Below are 20,544 nucleotides of genomic sequence, written 5' to 3'. Positions count from 1 at the left end.
AGGCAGAAAACTGCTTTTCTCAATGGTTGAATGGGAAGGGTGGAGAAACAGTCTTACCTGATTGTACGTCAGTCTTGGAAATCCGTATATTTTTGATTTGCATGATGTGCATCAGGAGCGGCCATCAGCCAATCAGTGGTGTCCTCTGCACGCCTGTGCGTATGAACTGCACGCGGTAGCGCTCTATTACAGCCTGTCAGTCCACTCAGGGTCTCTTCACGGTTGTGTCGGTCCGGGCTGTTTGTTGTGGTGCGTTGGTCTAGCACAGTGGTCTCCAGCCCTGGTCCTGGAGAGCCTCGGGGCCTGCTGGTTTCCATAGTGACTCTGCACTTCATGAATCAAATAGAGCGGTCGATTACACAGTTACACTCAACTCACCTGGTGTCTTGGGTCTCAACTGGGTGCTGATTTTAAGGTTGAAAACAAAAACCAGCAGACCCTGTAGCTCTCCAGGGCCAGGGTTGGAGACCACTGGTCTAGCATGTCTGTTTTAACGGATCTTCCTGAGGCTAAAATTCCCTGGTCTCTCACCGGACCTGTTGAATCGGAGAAGGGTAACGGGTAGGGAAGTGATAGGTTATAGGCTGCATGGCACTGCTGTTGTATCCTTGAGCAAGGTGAACTGCTTCAGTAGATTTCATTAGAATGGATTGCTTGTAAAAAAAAAATTATAATGTAAACTTTGAACATCTCTCTTTGTATTTGCTAAATTTCTAAATGTAAATAACAACCCTGCTATACCAAGGTAGCACTGTAAGCTGAATGCTTGGACTTGTAATGTATTGATGATAGAATATAATAGAAAAAAAGTCAACAGGCTTACAAGCAGATCAGATGATAAAGAGTAGGTAGGTTATAAATCAACACTCAGTTGTAAAAGATATTGCTTTGTACAATACTTGTTTTTAAAGCATTTTTCTTTTTATTTGCTTTACACACAGCCTGATCAATGATAAGTTATATGTATACGTATATTATATAGCTTGCATTTTACTCAGGTGTGATAAAGTGTATTAGCTCAAGGGCCCAACAGCTGTGTCCCACTTTGGATTTGAACCCGTAGACCCCCCCGAGCTCTCCGCCTCTCATCGCTCCACGCTGCCTCCTGCGCAGGTGCGGACGGCCTGATGGGGGTGTACCTGTTGTTCGTGGGCGTGTTCGACGTGAAGTTCCGCGGCGAGTACAACCGGAACGCGCAGGCGTGGATGGAGAGCGTGGAGTGCCGCACGCTGGGCTTCCTGGCCATGCTCTCCTCCGAGGTGTCGGTGCTGCTGCTCACCTACCTGACGCTGGAGAAGTTCCTGGTCATCGTCTTCCCCTTCAGCCACCTGCGGCCCGGCCGGCGGCAGACCGTGGCGGTGCTGGCGGCCGTCTGGCTGCTGGGCCTCTCCATCGCCGCCGCGCCGCTGCTCAGCGACGACCTCTTCGGCAACTACTACGGCCGCAACGGCGTCTGCTTCCCGCTGCACTCCGAGCTGGGCGAGAAGCCCGCTGCCAGAGGCTACACTACGGGCATATTCCTGGGTGAGTCCCCCCCCCCTCCTCCCCTCCACCCCCTGCACTCCAAGCTGGGCGAGAAGCCCGCTGCTAGGGGCTACACCACGGGCATATTCCTGGGTGAGCCCCACCCCCCCTCCTCCTCTCTCGCTGCACTCTGAGCTGGGCGAGAAGCCTACTGGCCCCACGGGACTACACACCACGGGCAATTCCGGGTGAGCCCCCCCCCCCCCCCCCCCTCCTCTCCCCCTGGAGGAGAAAAAGAAAATCAGTTCAGCCAGCGTGAGAGAAAACGTTCAAAAAGCAGTTTTTATTGTCCACCAAAACTTGCCTGGCTGTTGGGGTGGCAGTGCAGTGAGAAAAAAAGTCTGTCTTCAGTGTTTTAGTATTTTAATGAGACTTAAAGATTTTATTTCTTTCTATCCAGTAGTAAACACTAACTTGTTTTAAGTTACTTCACCTGTCAAATTGTCTTACCCCAATGGAAAATCTTGAAATGACTGAAACTGTCTCATTGTAAAAAATTTTTTAAAAAAGTAATATAAATAAGATATTAAGTATAAATATGAGACTGAAATTCTTGCTATAATGGACTTTTTTGGTTTTTGCTGTGTGTAACCTAGTGGTTAGGGAACTGGGCTGTAACGTAATGTTGTGGGATCAATTCCCAGGTGAGCCTTTTGACCCTTGAACAAAGTTCTTACCCTGAGTTTCTTCAGTCACTGTCAAGCTGTACGTATGGATGGTATGTAGTCTGTGCAAGGTGTTCTAGATAAGGGTGTTTCTCTTCAGAAAATTGAATTTTCAGAACTTTTACACCTTTTTTCAGAACAATTGAACTATATCCCACAATGCACTATGGCAGAGTGCCTACAGAAATTGAACTTTTGCTTGAAATTGAATTGATGCTATTGCTTGAAAACGATAAGTAAAGATCTTGTGTGCGCTTAGCAAAAATGCATTAATACATTTGGCCTTTATGTTTTGTAACCTGCTTCCGCTGCTCACATTGCACACTTTTTATATAGAAAATTTGACTGAACATTTAATTTAAAATTATAGGTGTGCCTCCGGTGTTTCCTGATTTGGTTCTTGCTTCAGCCAGCAACTCATACAAAGAAACATTTTATGCTTAGGGTTTTTTCTTTTTTCAGAGAGCAACTTGCTAGTGTTGGCTTGGCTATTAGTTATCAATGAACTGCACGCGCAGGTGAATATTCCTGAGTTGATTACCAAAAAATAGCTCAAACGGGTGCGTGATGTCACAGACCTCTTCCCTCCCCCATCTCCCATTGCGCGCGCAGGTCTGAACCTGGCGGCCTTCCTGGTCATCGTGCTGGCCTACTCCAGCATGTTCTACTCCGTCTACAAGACGGGCGTGAACGCCACCGACCTGCGCAGCCGGCTGCGCAAGGACGTGGCCGTGGCCAACCGCTTCTTCTTCATCGTGTTCTCCGACGCCCTCTGCTGGCTGCCCATCTTCCTGGTGAAGACGCTGTCCCTGCTGGAGGTGGAGATCCCAGGTCAGCCAGAGACCCCTGTGTGTGTGAATAGCTGGAATTATACCTGTTTTGTTGTGGCTTTTAAAAAAAAAAAAAATTTAAATGGTAAATTCATGCCCACATCTTCTATGATTTTTGAGTTCTGTGTAAAGTAGAGAGGGGTGAATTTCAATAATCCATCGCTTGGAGGCAATGGAAACATTGTTTTGGCGATATTGCATTTTATTTTCGAACGGGTGCCGGTGAAAAGACCGCCTGTGGATGTGAGAGCGGGTGCCATTTCGCTTTAATCGGAATTATTCATTCACTCAGTGGATTCTTTCAGACAGGTGGCCTCTGAGTGACTTTACAGCTCAACGGGTGTCCCCTCATCAGTCGCTCATCAGTTGTTTTAGCTTTTCTGGTTTTTTTGCTGATGTACACTTAAGAGCGCTTATCCAGGGGAAACTGGTTATTAGCGCTACGGAGCGCATCCTAGCCCCTGCGCTGTACTTAAATGCTCTATGGCACAGTGCCTACAGCCTGGTTATATCCCACAATGCACTATGGCACAGTGCCTACAGCCTGGTTATATCCCACAATGCTCTACGGCACAGTGCCTACAGCCTGGTTATGTCCCACAATGCACTATGGCACAGTGCCTACTGCCCGGTTATATCCCACAATGCACTATGGCACAGAGCCTACTGCCCGGTTATATCCCACAATGCACTACGGCACAGTGCCTACAGCCTGGTTATATCCCACAATGCACTACGGCACAGTGCCTACAGCCTGGTTATATCCCACAATGCACTACGGCACAGTGCCTACAGCCTGGTTATATCCCACAATGCACTACGGCACAGTGCCTACGGCCTGGTTATATCCCACAATGCACTACGGCACAGTGCCTACAGCCTGGTTATATCCCACAATGCACTGTGGCACAGTGCCTACAGCCTGGCTCCCTCACACGGGGGAACCACTGGTGTTGTTTCTTACATCCGAATAAATGGCACAGGTCCTCCCCTCTGTCCTGCGGGGAAGTCGTCTGTTCCCTTTAACTGAGCTGATACTCGGGACACGGGGGCTGTCTGTCCCCGGTCTGATTTTTTTGGCTGTGTATAGAAGTTTATCTTTTTCTGCAGACAGAAATATCTGAATTTATTGCCGTGGATGGGAGTATATTTCCTCCACTCAAGCCTTGAGGAGATAATACTTTCTGACAGCTGTTTACCTCAAAGTCCAAATGAGGCTTCGTGTTAAGAGTGCAAGGTGTAAATTACTGCTCAAGTCAAAATGGGAGCCGCGTTATGAAATGAGAAGTTGTGGCGAATGCACTTAGAGGCCTTTTCTAAATTGAATTAAATACAGGTGGTTGGTTCTGTACTCTGATCAAATTAGTCTGTCTTATTTTATTCGAATGCCATTTTATCGCGAAGAAATTTAGAAATATTTTCTTAAAATAAAAGCAATTTGCGTGTTCATGTGCTCTACTTCCATGCACTAATCTGAATCAAAATAATTGTTCAGTTAAAAAAAAAACAACAACAAGCAAATCCCACAATGAAAACTTGGAGACTTTGTTAGGCGAGTGCGCGTCGACTGTTTATCCTTGTTATCCTTTTTTGTTTCTGAAGAGCAAATATGTTTTCCTTGAACATTTAAAGAGCAGTTGAGCTGAATAATATTATGTCTCGGTGATTCTCCCCAGTGCTCTGCGGGCTTACAGTAAGCTTTAAAAGCTTTATTCGCGTGCAGCAGAGCTGGGCCATCCCCAGCCAGTGGCCTTTTCAAGCCCGATTTATTCATGCTGAGTACATCTGATGGAGGCACAAAGCCTTTCCTGAGTTGACTTTTCCCCGTCAGCCACCCAAGGTGCCCTTTAGAATAACTGCCACTGTTTAACAACTTTTCTTTTCAGTGTCTTTGTCTGCTGCGTGCGTTCTTTTTTTACCACATCTGTCTGTCTGTCTGTGTCTCTCTGACTCTTCTGGCTGTCTGTCTATGTCTCTCTCTCTGTCTGTCTGTTTTTGTCTGTCTCTTCAGCGTCTCTCTGTCTGTTCACCTCTCTGTTTCTGCTGTCTCTGTCTGTCTGTCTGTGTCTCTCTCTGTCTTCTGTCTCTCTCTCTCTCTCTTCCTGTCTGTCTCTCTCTCTGTGTTAGTTCACAATGTAATTTCAATTGAAATTCTTTTCTGGATTTATGTATTCATTAATACACATTGCCTAAGCCTGTGTAGTTATAGTTATTTTGTCAATAGTATTAAACGTTGCAATGCCAGTCTCTCTCTCTCTCTCTCCACCCCTAAAGGGACCATAACCTCCTGGGTGGTGATCTTCATCCTGCCCATTAACAGTGCCTTGAACCCCATCCTCTACACCCTGACCACCAGCTTCTTCCGCGAGCAGGGGGAGCAGCTGCTCTGCCACTGGCAGAGGCACACGGTCCTGAAGAAGGAGCGCAAGAGCCTGAGCAGCTCGGTCATCTACGTGGAGGCCTCCCGCCAAAACTTCTACCACCGGGGCTACGTGCCCAGAGTACCCATCCCGGAAGTGGACCCCAAGTGGACATGAAGCAGGAGGGTGGAGAGAGAGAGGGAGGGAGGGAGAGGGAGAGAGAGAGAGAGAGGGAGAGAGAGAAGGAGGGAGGGAGAGGAGAGAGAGAGAGAGAGCGAGAGAGAGAGAGACAGAGAGAGAGAGAAACACCCCTTCTGTAATACTGGTTAGAAAAGAAGCGGAACTCTGGAGGTGCTATCTGAATGAGCAGGCACATCCTATAACTGTGACCTGCAACACCCTCTTGTATTTGGGGCCTCGCTGCCCCCCCTTCCCCCCCCCGCAGACCCAGAAGGACTGAGACACTTCCTTAGGAACAAGGGCTGTGATAGGGCTGTGTATGAACGCATGTGTACAGGCAGTCCCCGGGTTACAAACCAGATCCGTTCCTAAGTCTGTCTTTAAGTCGAATTTGTGGGTCAGTCAGAAGAGGTACATACGGTTTTTATTTAGTGTCAGTTAGTCAAATGTTTGTCTCAGTATATAGTATATATTTTACTATATATACTATATATAAGCCGCGCCATGTTTTCTTGAGCGTCACAAAGCAGTGCGTGCGTTCGTTATTACGAACCATTGTATTTAACTCAAATTTTTAATATAATGGGCTCGGACGTTCTCGACCCAGGGACTGCCTGTATATGAATACGTGTATGTAGAGCAGCTACGTTCAAGAAGCTGCCATTTTCTAGTGCAGGATACCTTTAGGGGACGCAGTCAGCAGGAGTTCACACTTAGGGTCTCGTGAACGTTTCTTCTCCCATTTCAGTTTTGGGACCGAGCCGGGGGGGGGGGCCTTGGGGAAGATTGTGTTTTAATCCCCATCCATCTGGAAGCCTTCTGGAACCGAAAGGGGGAATGTGTTCATTTTATTACACAGCATCGGTGTCTGATGGAGATTAGATCACAAAATGGAAGTGAAAAAAAAAAAACCAAGTGATATCCAACTGTGACACGCAACTGCAGAAATAACCCTGCTGTTCTGTTCTGTTCTCGTCTTTTGACTCACCCAAGGCTGGTCTTCCGACTGCAGACCCATGGGGATGTAGCTCCAGTTTGAATTTACCGAACAGATTTGTAGATTTGTATTTGTGGTGAGCTAGAGCTTACATTAAATGTGCATACCAGCAGACAGCAAGTTTTCATAGCTTGAACATTTGCACAAATTATTATTCCTGGTCTTATTTATAATACGTGTTATATTTCAGCTGTAATCAACATGACAGTGTCTGTTATAATATGTACCTATTAGTATGTGTATTTTTATACCATGTTGCGTATCATCTGTAAAATTCAAAGCCTCTACTGAAAGAGTCCTGTTTTGGATTATTTTTTTGAGCCAAGGATGAACATACCATTCCTGTCCTACTCATGAACTCATTCTCAAGGTCCATTACAGTAATAAGACAGCCAATCATGGTCTGTCTGTAAAATACAGCAGACTGGAGCTTACCAGCTGAACAAACCTCAACCTCATTGTCTGTGATGTCAGCGTGCATTGTGGGATTCATCTATTTATACTAATAAAACAAACTGAACACGGAGTGTGGATGAGTGAGCTGCGTAGGGTAGCCTTATAATACACAATTCACTGACAACGCACTTGTCTGTGGCACTGGGTGGTCCTAAGTGAGAGCACACACACACACACACACAGTGAACTGAAATGTGATATGTTTGCCTGCACTGTGCATTCGTATAGCCCTTTCTAAACAGGTGAAAGCCTTCGGGCAGTTGAAATCATGAATGCTCATATTTTTGCTTTCATTTGCAGGAGAGGTTTTGCCAGAGCCGTGCGGAGGTAAAAGCCGCCTCCCCTTTATAATGATGTCATCCGCTTCTCCTCTGTCTCACTGTGTCATTGATGGAATAGAAGTGTGTTCCTCTACCCCCTTTTCATCTCCCGGTGCAAATTGACTGTTAAGTCAACCCACCGGATTTTCATGCAGTGGAACAAGTTTGCACGAAGGGATTGTTAGTGCTTTCTCACATACAGCATATGAGAGAGCATTTCATTCCTGCAAGTACGTTTCACTTCTTGAACCTAAATCTCAGTGACGAAATTGCACGCAAATGTAATGACACATTTATTTGATTTAAGTTCAGATTTGATAGTAATTTGAAGGGATGAAAGGATGAATCAGAATGTAACCAATTCTGTTGTACAGAATTTTGGTGATAATAAGGTCTAGAGTGCCCCCTTTTGGACACATAGTTAATTGTGACAAAGCTTGTTATCCCTGCATCAATTTTGTCAGTTGGTTTGACTTTTTTAAAATTAATATTTTTTAATTGATTGAGCAAGAAATTATTCAATAGACGATGTAGTCATACATTATTTGGTTTAAGTTTTAAGTTTAAGTTTCTCCACAACATTCACATTTATGGAGTCAATGCACCCCAATACAGATGATCATATTAAAATATGGGACAGATGTCCTGAATGAGCGCATTGTCTGCAGGTTTTAAAAAAAAAAAAAAAAAACTTTCTTTCAATCAGCAAATTTAGCCCTTGGACACAAGGTGTGTGAACTCCTGAACCAAACGCAGACTTAAAAGAAGCTCACTGAAAACCTGCAGATGTTGCGGCCCCCCAAGAATGGAATCTTTGACACCTCGATGTCAGGTAACAAGGCAAACAAAAGGACAAATGGATGCAAAAATGTAATGTAAAACTACTAATGTTAAATATGGTTAATTATTGATACCAGTGCATACTGGTCATTCATGAAAAATCTGACAGGGTCAGTTTTAGTTCTGTTTTAAAACAGGGCTGAAACGTAACTGAGTTATTTATACAGTATTTTGTGATGACAGAGCTGCTTCGTGCTCATGGACTTGTAACTGGATCAAGCCATAGAATAGAATAGAATATTTTCCCAGGGGCAACTTCAGGTGAAGTAGCCAGCATACAAAACAAAAATTACGTTAAGGCATAAAATTACAGAAATTACATTCTTAAATTACATTACTATTACTAAAATTTAGAAATGAAGAATTCCATCAAGGAATTTTTTTGTAAGAACGTCATTTTAAAAAAAATATGGACGAAGAACTATAAAATATTTCAAATCAGGCTACACTAAAAAATATATATATTTTGGACTACATTAAATCAGAAAGTTAAATGAACCATTACAATGAAGGCGTGCTGTGTCATTGATGAGAGTGAATGTGTCTGAACAATCTCATGGCCATCTACTTGAACAATAATGAGACAGGAAATTGATGCCCGGCAGGAACATGTGTTATGAGTTTCGTTTTGTGTTCATTTATCTTTTTCTGTTGTCGTTCTACGTATGATGTATAAATCTAGCGGTAAAAAAAAAGACATAACTATATTGTTTAATAGACAATTGAAATGTCTATTATATTCTATAAAGCAATAGTAGTTAATATAAAATCTGTGATATTGCTTTGCAGTCCATTTCGCCAACGTGAGCACAGCCGGGGGTAGGGAACCCCTGGAGCGTGGCGCGGGAACTGTGCCGAATTTCCCCGGGGAACGCTGGGTTCCTCTGGCCTTCCAGAAGGTCACGGCACCGGTGTGCACCCCCCACAGCAGGGCTGTGTGTGCAAGGCGGCACCGTCTGAGTTCATTTCAGTTCATTAATACTGTACAATGCCTGAGCCAATGGGAACGAGTGCTTCCGGCTGGCTCACCGCCATTGGTCGTCCCCACCAAGGTCGCAAATAATGCACCAGGGCCGGAGCCAGATGGCAATTTCATAATGGCCACGATAATAAAAAATAAATAAACTGAGTAAATAAAATATTGTATTGATAATTATGCGGCTGAGGCAGGCCTTACTGTAGCGTTGGTTATGCAGGGAGGGGTCTCAGTCTGATCTGAGATGCAAAGCCTGGGGATTACAGGGCTCTGTCAGCCATTTCTACAATTCTGAGATATTCAGCTTTAAAGTTCTTTTCAGTTCATTGGTTTTATCACTGGGAATTTGTAAGTTAAAAGAACTGGAAGTACACCCAGATTTTAAACTGTTCAAATTTTTTTTTGCGCCAGACACGTGAAGAATGATCAATGAAGCATTTATTTGAATATAACAATTTTCCACAAAAATATCTCTTAGAACCCTGTAATTCTCACGTCATAAATGATTGTCAGTATGACTGACTTTCAGAGCTTCATGATATATGAAGAAACCGTGGAGCCTGGCATTACAGCTATTCTGTAATCATGTGAAGGCTTGCTTTGTCTGTGCAATTACTGAACGGCAGTCGGTGAATATGGGATCCACCCGGGGGTGAAACCAACAGGGCCATATTTCCGGTTTACCTGCAGCAGTAGCTGTCTGCCCTAAATAACAGAGGGATTTCTTATAATCCCATCGTCTGATGGCCTTTCTCTCCGTTGTACATTTGGCGTGTTCTTTAGCCGCTAGTTGCTAAGGACGATAACCTTTCACTTCCCCAACGAATCCTACGGAAATCTGGTGTTCGACTCTGTCCGGGAGGCAGAGCGCATTGTTAACGCTCAGGAGGCAGACTGCCAGATCAATAAGCTTATGTTCTGTCCGACTCGGCCTTGAAGTAACGACGAGCTCAGAATATTTGTGTGTTTCCTCGGTTCCACCAAAAACCGCATGGATTTTCAAAATGAGTTCAGCTGAGTTCAACGTTTTGGCATGGCAAAGCTTCCGGTAGAAAAATATTGCACTCTACGTAACTGTCTCTCATATTTGTGCCTGTTGCTCCTTAACAGTCTTAAGAGGAAGTGTTCCATTTCAGATAGTGTGAGTCAATTTTTATAGTTTTTTTTTTTATGGAAGAGTGCTCCAGTGAAAGCTCAGTTTTCCAACGAGGTCCTAGACACTGTAATTTAAATGCAAACATAAATGCAAGTTACTGATTTAAGGGTTATCACAAGACGAACTCACAAAAAGAGAGTGGATAGATTGTGACTCGGAAGCTCCAGCCATACTTGGCATCTGATCACAGGATGCTCTTCCCAAACGAGGACCCACCTCTTCTGACTGCCGCTTGTTCTCCCGTCCCGTTCCCATCCACTTGGCACTCTCTCCTTACGCTGAATGCTGTTGCTGTTGACTGTTGTTACGGCTTTATATATGACACAGTGTAGCACAGTGGGTAAAGAACTGGGCTTGTAACCGAAAGGTCGCAGGTTCGATTCCCGGGTAGGACACTGCCGTTGTACCCTTGAGCAAGGTACTTAACCGAAATTGCTTCAGTATATATATCCAGCTGTATAAATGGATACAATGTAAAAATGCTATGTAAAAGTTGTGTAAGTTGCTCTGGATAAGAGCGTCTGCTAAATGCCTGTAATGTAATATAGATGTTATCTGTTGCGAATCTATGATTTGTTTTATTGGTGCTGTGCTGGCGGAAGCTAATTTATGTTCAGTGATTTAATGATGCTCTCATAGATTCACTCGGTCTGGGAATGTTGTTGGCTGGTACTGCGGCTGACTTAACTGTGGCGGATGAACTCCTGTAATCACTGCTGCTCTCTTTCACTGCAAGTCTCTCTGGATGAGAGTGTCTGCAAAAATAAATGTAATGTAATCCCACAGAACTGCTTATGTGATCTTGTACCGGGGCCTCTTTAGTAAGCAATCTTTTGGTTGGGAATTGCCTCATTTAAGCTGAGCCTCCATGGTGCGCTTTTAAAATTATAATAATTTAAAACCCCGGTCTGTGACCTTCCGATGTGGACAGAATGAAGACAGGATTCTGAAGTCATTTTTAAAATTAGTCCATGGCAAATATTAATTTAATTGAATTCACGGTTCGGTTCTTAGGCGTATTTGTTTTATGTCAAATATTCAATTCATGCTTGAAGATATTATTCACGGACATAAAATAAAAATTACTATTAAAACCATTGCCAGACATGTTCTGTCTCTACACAATATTGTATTGCATATATGTCTTGTTGTTATATCGTCAGTTGTTCTGGGTTGTTGTTTAAGTGCCTGATCTGCTGCCATCTATCTATTGTAAAGCTCTGAGGCAAGGACTCTGGCCTAATAATGAGATATTGAAAATATTGAATCCATTTTAGCCTTGCTTCACTGGCTGCCTGCAAAATACAGGATTGATTTCAAAGTAAGCCCTTGACTTACATGGCGTTAAAGGACTTACTTACAAGATTACCTAAAAGACCAATTTATCTCTTGTAATCCCCCATGACTCCCCAGTTTTCAAAAGACTGCCTGGCCTCATTTTAGAGTTTGCTGACCAGCTAGAAAAGGTTTTTAAAAAAATTAAATTAAACACATTTTGGGACTGAACAAAAGCATGTGGCCTCAATATAAGCTGCTTGTCAGATATGCTGCTTCGGCTGCAAAGTGCTATACGTCTTTGGAACACAGAATTTTCACTGAATTTTCTGTTCATTTACAGTATGCTACTCTTGCATCACATCACAACCAAATGACCTGCATGCTTACAGATGTAGCCTGCCTTGGGTGAAATCTTTTACTTTGCACTCCATGGGAGTATTAAATGTCATCTGTGTGTCACCTTTTTATTTGTACTGCACATTTAATCTGGTTTAGCCACAGTCTTTTTAAAAATGATTTCTGACTCGTGCTGATTAGAAGTGTTCCGTTCTGAATATGAGTCTCCAAACTGTTTCTTTTTCTCTTGTAGGACCATTTCCTCACTACTGCCACCTCCAGCTTTCATTATCCAAGTGTTCACTTGCCTTCTACTCAACTGCATTCTTCAGGGCCAATTAACCCGTTAGGACAATCTGACTCTGTACTTCAATTGGCATTTTATTGAAATAATATGGATTAAGGAATTAGCATATGAAATATCTTGTTCAAATCAATTATTCACTCCTTTCCAGCAGTCAATTGTTCATTACTTGTATTGCTTCACGTTTAGGCTACTGTACACGATTCTTCTGATTGTTTGAATGGTCTTTTGTCACAGTTGTTATTATTCTATAATTAGTTTTAAAATTTCCATTCCGTTGGAATGTTCAAGATTCATGTACACAAGTAGGCTATAACTTATACTTATATTTCTGTTTAACTGAAATCTAAATCCTTGTTAAAAGCTTGTCGCTTTTAAACGTTTTTCATTTTCTTTTCTCAGTTATTGCAAGAAAATTTCACAGTTATTTTTCTATTGCTCTATGTATAGGGCTCTGTGACATTTTATAGGTGTTATACAATATCATGTTATATTCTAGATGCTTTACATTATAGAAGTACGGCAAATAGTGTTACATCTGTTATGAAAATTGTGTTGCAAAACATTCCCTTTGATGTCGCTACTGTTCTATAATTGGCATGTTTAGCTTAGTGTAGCCTAAATGTTTTTATGATGATCATTAAAACATACTCAGCCTCCGGGCCTGAGTTTTTAAGATATGGACTATTCCCGACCAAAACGACCCTCTGTATTGGCACAAAAAAGGGTATCAGAGGAGCGATAGAAGCTGCGTTATATGGTATCCAAGTGACACATTCTTCTTGTCAAAAGCTGATGGTCTTGCAGAAAATAAATTGCTCGCAGCAAATGTCCCACTTACGAGTCATTTCTAGCACAGGAATCCTCTCGAGTTTACATTCTCCACCTCACGCTGAACTGTCATCACACAGAATTATTAGCACTGCATGCTTTCATAAGAACTTTTTAAAAAGTTGTGAAACAAAAAATACATTAAGCCTGGGCTCTTTTAATTTATCTTGTGGGTAAATTGGTATGAGTACCACACGTTGCTGTTTTGGCATATCAAAAGGTTCTACAGGTTCTTTCGTTTTTCTCAATCTACTGTGCTCGCAAATCGTTGTCGGTAGTAGTTTTTGAATTATTCATATTCCAGGTCAAAGGCAGATTAATGAGACTGTTTTGGGACATCTTCATTCAAAACTCCACAATTGGGGAAATGATTTTGACGTAAAGAGACGGCGTTACTGTCTTCCACAATTTACATTATTATTATTATTATTATTATTGAAATGCATGTGCTCTGGGACATCAGTTAGTAGGCTACCCAAAGTGACAGGGGTGTTTACTTGCTAATGAACTGCGCTGGTGTCTTCTTCGTAAAGGGGACATCTAATGTGTTACCAGGGGGCGGAGCCTGCTCTTCACCATCACTCACAACTCAGGAGCGAGAGAGAGAGAGGAAGAGGAAAAAAATGATGGTCGCAAGAAGTGAAGAATTTTTTTGAGCAAGTGCAATTCAGGGACCCAGTCAAGCTGCACTTGGACGAAGTTCTTCCAAGAAGGAATGGGGAAGTGAAGCACAAGCCCCGAGCAAAAAGCGGTAATAACGTGTTGTAAATGGCTACCGTTAGATGTTGAAAGACGTTGAAAGATGTTCATTAGCTATATTTGCTCAGAAGCCTAACAGTAGCCTACCACTTGCTGCATCTAACTCTGGAGCATTGTGTAACTATCAAATAAGTGTGGTTCTCAATAAACCATTTTAGCTGTCTGCCCTAGCTAACGAGAAGCAATCTGCCTAACTGTTAATGCCTGTAAATGAGCGAGTGTTGAAATAGCAAGATCATTAAAGCCTCCTCGCTTCTGTAGCTGGTGTTAGCTGATAGCGAGGTACAGTACCACGCACCTCTTGCTAATCGTATTGAATGGTGAAATTACGTGTAACACTAGCTTATAACGTAAATTTAACTATTTCGAATTTTCCGATGAGAGGTATATCTTGCTAACCAAATGCTTTTATTGGATTGCAAGCCTTTTATTCCTAGTTGAGCATGCAAATGCACGTTATTTCCCATACGGATGCAAATTATTTTGACGTTGCTGTTCATTGGTTATCTAACATGGCAGGTGCTAACGTGCTAGCAAGCCGGCTGTCATCGAAATATGAAATAATTGACAGAAGTTCTGCGTCGTATTCTTCATTATTACAGTGGCTTAGAGTCATTGTGGGTATAGTTGCGATTTGGGAAACTATTTTATCGTGAGCCGGCCGGCCAAACACCTGTAGCGCGAGATGCAAACTTGCATCAGCGAATCAGCGATGTGGCTATATGACTTTTAGGCTATTACTCAGGAAAGGGTGGCTGGACTGATGGGGGCTGTTTTTAATCTCTTGTTTTTGACTTTACATGCGAGAACATAATTTGAATATGTTCCCGCAGTGAATGAGCTCCGCAGCTGTAGCCCGTTTCTTGCATGGATTGACTGTAAATAATTTTTCTGGAATTCGTTTTTTAAATAAACACGTGTGGCTGTTATGTCGCAGTGTATCTTTGAGAAGTTATCTTCTGAAACAAATTAAAATGCTCTTAAAATTCTCAAGGTATGACAGTTATAGTTTGTTTTGAAGCATGTGTTTAATGTTTTGAGGCATGTGTTTTCAAAAGGAAGGGTGTGTTTGGCTGTTTTTCAAAAGTAGTTTTTTTTCTCTTTACAAATACAGAAAATCCTGTTTTGCGAATCTTTTAAAGAAAATATAAATATTTGCCATGCCCTGCCCAATCTGCCAGGACTGCTGTTGTCTGTCTTGAATAGGCAGTCACTGGTTCTATTAGCAGTTTGGACACACCCTTGCAGCACCGAACAGGATATCTTATCCACAGCTTCTGAAATTATTCCAGCATTAATAAGTAATGTTTCAGTTCTATACATGCTGATGGTGTGGATATCAGCTAAGCAAAATAAATAAATAAATAAAGTAATGAAATAGAAATGTTTGAGTAACTATTGGTAAAACAGTATAGACCTGTGTGTGTGTGTGTGTATTATTTTTTTTCTTCAACTTTTCATATATTCAAAAGTATTCAAAAACATGTCAGGATCATTGCAAATGTAGGCTTGGTTGTGGCTGTCAGCTTGCACATCTTTTCCTGTGAAGGAGAAATCGGGTGATGTCAGGCTTGTATTGAAAAGGAACTTTCACACAGAGCTTCAGTTGGCGCTGTGGTAAAACAGTGTGCATTTGGTGTGAAACAATATGCGCTTTCATCGCCTAGGTGACAAACTGTCATGTGAAGCTACAGGGAGCCAAAGATAGGTTTGCTATGGAGTTCTCTGTTCATGTATCTCCAATTCAAATGCCTCTGATATATTTGGTCGACAGTAAAATAAATAATTTATCTAAAGGAGTATACCTGATCTGATGTAGACTTACGTAACCTCTGTTACAGTTGAACTGACTCTGAACATTTATATAGAGCACTTCAGAAGAAGCAGTGAATCAACATTGTCTGTTGATATTTTGTACACTCTCATTGCCCCCCTCTTTAGTGTCTGCTGAAGTTGTGAGAGTCTGTTTTTAGTGTGGTAATATAGCTAGGAGCCCATTTCTAAATGTATATTGTTATTTGGATATACAGCCTCTAGTTAAGTACTTGTAAATAGACTACCTGAAAATCAAGGCTGTGACTGATAGTCTCTCTCCATGGAGCTTCTTCACCTGCAGTAATGCTCAAGGGTTAGGTATACAGGGCCACTATCAGCACATAAGGCCTGGCACCATTTCACCTATGCTTGAATCCTTTGGCCTCATTTTAAATTAAAGGGCGTTTAGAGCTGATCTTTTTTGGTAAATGGTAATGGTAAATGGACTGCATTTATATAGCGTTTTTATCCAAAGCGCTTTACAATTGATGCCTCTCATTCGCCAGAGCGGTTAGGGGTTAGGTGTCTTGCTCAAGGACACTTCGACACGCCCAGGGCGGGGTTTGAACCGGCAACCCTCCGACTGCCAGACAATCGGTCTTACCTCCTGAGCTATGTCGCCCCATTTTGAACGCAGCTACTGGATTTTTCGAGCTCGTTGTTTTTTTTCTCATCTGTTCGGAGTGAAAGACGGCAGGGCAGGGCCGGTCAGGAGCGGAAGCGGAGCGGCAGCGTTCCGTGTGTGTGCGTGCGTGTCACCTAATACAGGTGACGCCCCGCGTGTGCTGTTCCACAGTCAGGGCCAGGGGGCCGGTCGCTGATCTCCCTGCCCTTCATTAGGAGCCGGGGGGACAATGAGGATCCGTGAAACCCCGCGTCGACGCGAGACGCGAAAGAACACAATCGCCCTGCCGGTAACGCGATAGCCGCTCCTCCTCGCCCGTCAGCGGCCCCGGGGCGCCGCCCACCTGCTTCTCCTGCTCCCTCATTGGGTGTGCGGCCTGACCAGGCCCCGCCCCCCCTGGGCGGATGACAGACAGGCAGTGTGTTAGGGACAGGTGTGCCCTGGTGATCTGCGTGCTCCCAATGAAAGGGGTCATTATTTGCCGCTCCCTCCATTCTGTAACCAGGTGCTGGAGCGTCTGACCCCCCTGGGGTCTAAGAGGACATTTAAATGGACTGGCCTGGCTGCCGTGTGCTGCTCTGTTGCTTCTGAAAGGGCCCTGTGTCAGTTTTTTTTTGTTGTTGCCACATTAAGTGAACTTTGAAAGCTATTGGATTTTAGTTAGGGTACTATGCGTTGATTTAGGTAGAACACCTGCTTAGAGCCTGCAGGCTACCAGTAATGTAGCATGTCGTTTTCATCAGTTTATCACATTGCCTTACTGTGACGTGTTGTATTTTTAGCTTTACGGGGGTGTGAAAGCGTAGGTGTTTAGTTCAAGTGTCATTATATTAAATTAGGAAGCTACAGTGCTGGTCTTGGGAGTCAGCGCTATACATATACGTGCATAAGTGCGTGTGCGTTTGTGTCTGTGTGTGTGTGTGTGTGAGTGAGAGAATGCCTGCCTGTGTGTTAGTGTGCGAGCATGTTAGAGCATGTAATGTGCGTGCTTGTGTGTGCATGTTTATGCATGCATGCCTGAGTTTGTGTACTTGTGCATATGTTTGTGCAAGTGTGTGACACACTGTATGTGTGTGTACATGCATTTAAGCATGTCTGTATTTTTATGTGTGCATGTATGTAGTGTGTGTGTGTGTGTTTTTTTTTTTTTTTTTTGAAAAACTATATATATTTCCAAGGCATCTGCTGTTTATGTAAGGCTTATACAATTATGCCTGACTGTGGGTCTGTAGGCAGTTGGCGTGAAAAACCGAGAAGAAGAAGAAGAAGAGTGTAAAAAAAAAAAGAGCGGCGTAGGCCTCAGTTCCTCAACAGCCTCATTCTGATTGGCTGCCCTGTAGGAATGCTGTGCTTTAAAAGCCTCCGGGGGGATCCAGGCTTGCGCTTGCGATTGTGACAGCAGAGAGAGAGCTGTGAGAGAGCTCCACGGCACGAGAGAAACGAGGAAGAGGCTCGTGTAGCTCGATTGCAGGAGAGGATGTAGAACTTAGCAGTCGCCCGGAGCGAACAAGGAGGAAAGCAGATGTACGTGTCACGCTCCTCAGATGTGTTCCCGTGCATGTGCACATTCATTAACGCAAAGTTCCCCTCTTACATAAACAAACCCTCAGCGCTTCGCACATCAAACTGCACTGCTTCTGCTGCTCCTGATGTTATTTAGATCTTGGCGCACGCACGCACACACACACACACACACACACACACACACACACACAAAATTGAGGGCTGAAGGAGATATTAACTTTAAATGAGCTTTCCCCTAATATTAGATCTGCATCAATTATTCACCAGGCCTGGCTCCGCCCCCGCCAGGCTGCAGACCGTCCTCGCCATAGCAACAGCCTCGCTGGGTTCCGTGGGTGCCTGGAGGTGTCGGTTTCCTTGGCCATCCCCAGCTCCACGGAGGCGCGCTCCGCTTACAGGCTCATGCTTCATATCTCATCTCTCCTTCCTCCATTGAATGTACAAAATTTCAAAACTTTATTTATTTATATATCATCCTGACGGAATGTGCGTTATTCGGAAAAGCTCCTTTAGAAGGAATCGGAAATATCGATTGAAGTGTGGTTGAGTAGCAAGCTGCTTTAGTCACTTTTCCTCGGTTGTGCATATTATTATTGATTTATTTGGCAGACTCCATTCTCTAGAGTGGCTTGTAGAGCAATAGTAATTACATTTAGTGTTCATTCCAGTTGCTGCATGTCTTACATCTGTTTAAGTGTGCCAAATCATTTTTGTATAATTTATACAGAGAAGATCAAAATGCTACAGGTCATGATTAAACCATCTAAATAGCTGAGGAGTGACAGGTGTACTCATGTGTGAGTCAGATGAAAGAATTGAGAGAGAGAGGGAGAGAGGGAGGGAGAGACAGTGAACCCAGTGAGCTGTCACTGACCCATCATATCAATCCAATCATATCACGTAATAATTTTGCATTTGATGGTTTATTGCTTTATGGTGTTTTGCATTTAACTGGTGATACAAGGGTGAGTACTAGTGCTGTTCTTTGAGCCTAGGACTGCATATTGCTGCATTTCTATTGGCTGAGTCTCCTCGCATGATGCTGCAGAAAATGGCTGTTCAGATGTGGTCAGAAACTGTTGGGGTTTGTCACCTCAAAGGCTTGGTGAAACTTCCTTGTCACCTAATTCGCCAATACTGGAGGACTTTTCCAGATCCCCTTTTCGCTTTGTAAGGAACATGGGTCTGGGTGGATGTCACCGAACAAGTCAGATCAAGTGCACGCAATATTTTTTTCTGCTTGATTTCTTCCTCTGTGGTTAGCGACTGTCTACAAAGACTGTGGTATGCGGTTTATAGCTTGTAGGGCAGTGGTTCCCAACCTTGCTCCTGGAGATCTACCGTCCAGTTAGGCTTTCAATTCAGCCCTAATTTGGCACATCTGATACAAATTAGCAGCTTGACGAGATCTCTAGCTCTAGCTGTTGAATGAGGTGTGCGTTATTATGTTTGGAGTGAATGCCTACTGGATAGTAGATATCGAGGAACAGGGTTGTGGACCACTGCTGTAGAATGAGGCAGTTTTCTTTTCCAGAATAGGGAGTTGAAGCTGAGGGTTGCATTTAGCAACCAATAGAGGGCGCTAAAGAGAGGGGAGAGAGATGACCTGGATAGGGATGGAGATGACTAATCAAGCCATGAATGGGTGAATGAGCTAGGGTGGTCAGGTAGCTTTGGCCTGGGAGCATAGAAGAGAGTTTCTGTAGCACCACAGGCAATCGCTTGGTAGAGTAATGTAGTTTTAGACACAGTGCCTAAAGTCAGAGACTGGAGACTGAAGAGAATTCATGCTCTTTTCAGTTAACATTAATGAACAGTTGAGCTTCCCTTCAATTCCCCATGAATTGTCGAAAAACATTTCCCTTAGAGAGTGCCTTCTGTGATCGTGGCCACTAGATGGCGAGCTTTCACCACAGTTCCATTTTGAGGGGTTAGTGTTGAGACTGTTCGCTGGGCTTCTGCACTTCTGTTTAAATGCTGAAAGCAAAAGCAAGCTGCGTTTCTTTAACAATACAGAAGGAGATATTTATGTTTGAAATGACAAAGCACTATTTCCTCAATAAAACTGTGCCTGTAGCACTGTAATATCATAGTAAGGGTAAATTTACAGTTTCACACACTGCAGTTTTTGTGTGTCCATAAATGTTATATTTTTTGTGTTTTAGTAGATGTGTCTCTCAATTGATGTGTAAACATTTATGCTAAACAAACATTTATGTTTGTTTATCATATTGCCTTTGCTTCTGGCAGCAAACCAATGGTTTTCCTTGAACTTCCTGGTTATTAGAAAATACAAACATTGACCAGGGTGGGATAAACAAGACAAGAGCTTAGATGTCTTTGTGATATTTTTGTCTTGAGTTAAAAATATTGCAAAGAGACCAAACAGTTTAGGAAATCCTGGATAAAAGAAAATAAGTATTTTAAGAAGTGGTGGAAAGAATAGAAAAACAGGCATTACTTGTGAGTGCAGATCAACATTAGCAGGTTTGTTTATGGTTCAGGCTTATGTGTACAGCACAGAGCTCAGTACTCGGGGGGGGGGGGGGGGGGGGGCACATGCTTGTGAGTTCACCATTTGTCATGTGGTCATACTGAAAGGAGTGGACAGGTGACGTGCAGTGCATTTTACCCAAGACAGAGGAGAGCAAATGAGGGGAAGGCGTGGCTTTTTTAAACGATAACAGGTCACATGACATGCAGCAGAGTCATTCCAGGACCTTGTGATTCAAACTGCCATCATGTTAAAGCATACATTGATATATACA

At 43.2% G+C, this 20,544-nt stretch overlaps 1 protein-coding gene across 6 annotated transcripts in view; it reads left to right on the top strand.

Moving 5' to 3' along the window:
- The window catches only part of rxfp2b (relaxin family peptide receptor 2b), a 45,823-nt gene extending 38,741 nt beyond the window's left edge, over positions 1-7,082 (top strand). For 5 of the 6 annotated variants that reach the window (XM_064302307.1, XM_064302310.1, XM_064302309.1 and 2 more), the window contains 3 exons: positions 1,114-1,617; positions 2,802-3,020; positions 5,294-7,082. In XM_064302307.1, coding sequence (XP_064158377.1) covers positions 1,114-1,617; positions 2,802-3,020; positions 5,294-5,556 — 986 coding nt within the window. In that variant the 3' untranslated portion in view covers positions 5,557-7,082. The remainder of the gene's footprint in view (positions 1-1,113; positions 1,618-2,801; positions 3,021-5,293) is intronic. The other variant, XM_064302308.1, reaches the window with a different exon arrangement.
- Positions 7,083-20,544: the final 13,462 nt, after the last annotated feature.

This window comes from Anguilla rostrata, chromosome 12, assembly GCF_018555375.3.
Source record: "Anguilla rostrata isolate EN2019 chromosome 12, ASM1855537v3, whole genome shotgun sequence".
In the NCBI taxonomy this organism is placed as follows: Eukaryota; Metazoa; Chordata; class Actinopteri; order Anguilliformes; family Anguillidae; genus Anguilla; species Anguilla rostrata.
The sequence above is the reverse complement of the archived record's forward strand: the minus strand, read 5'-3'. Positions and strand labels throughout refer to the sequence as shown.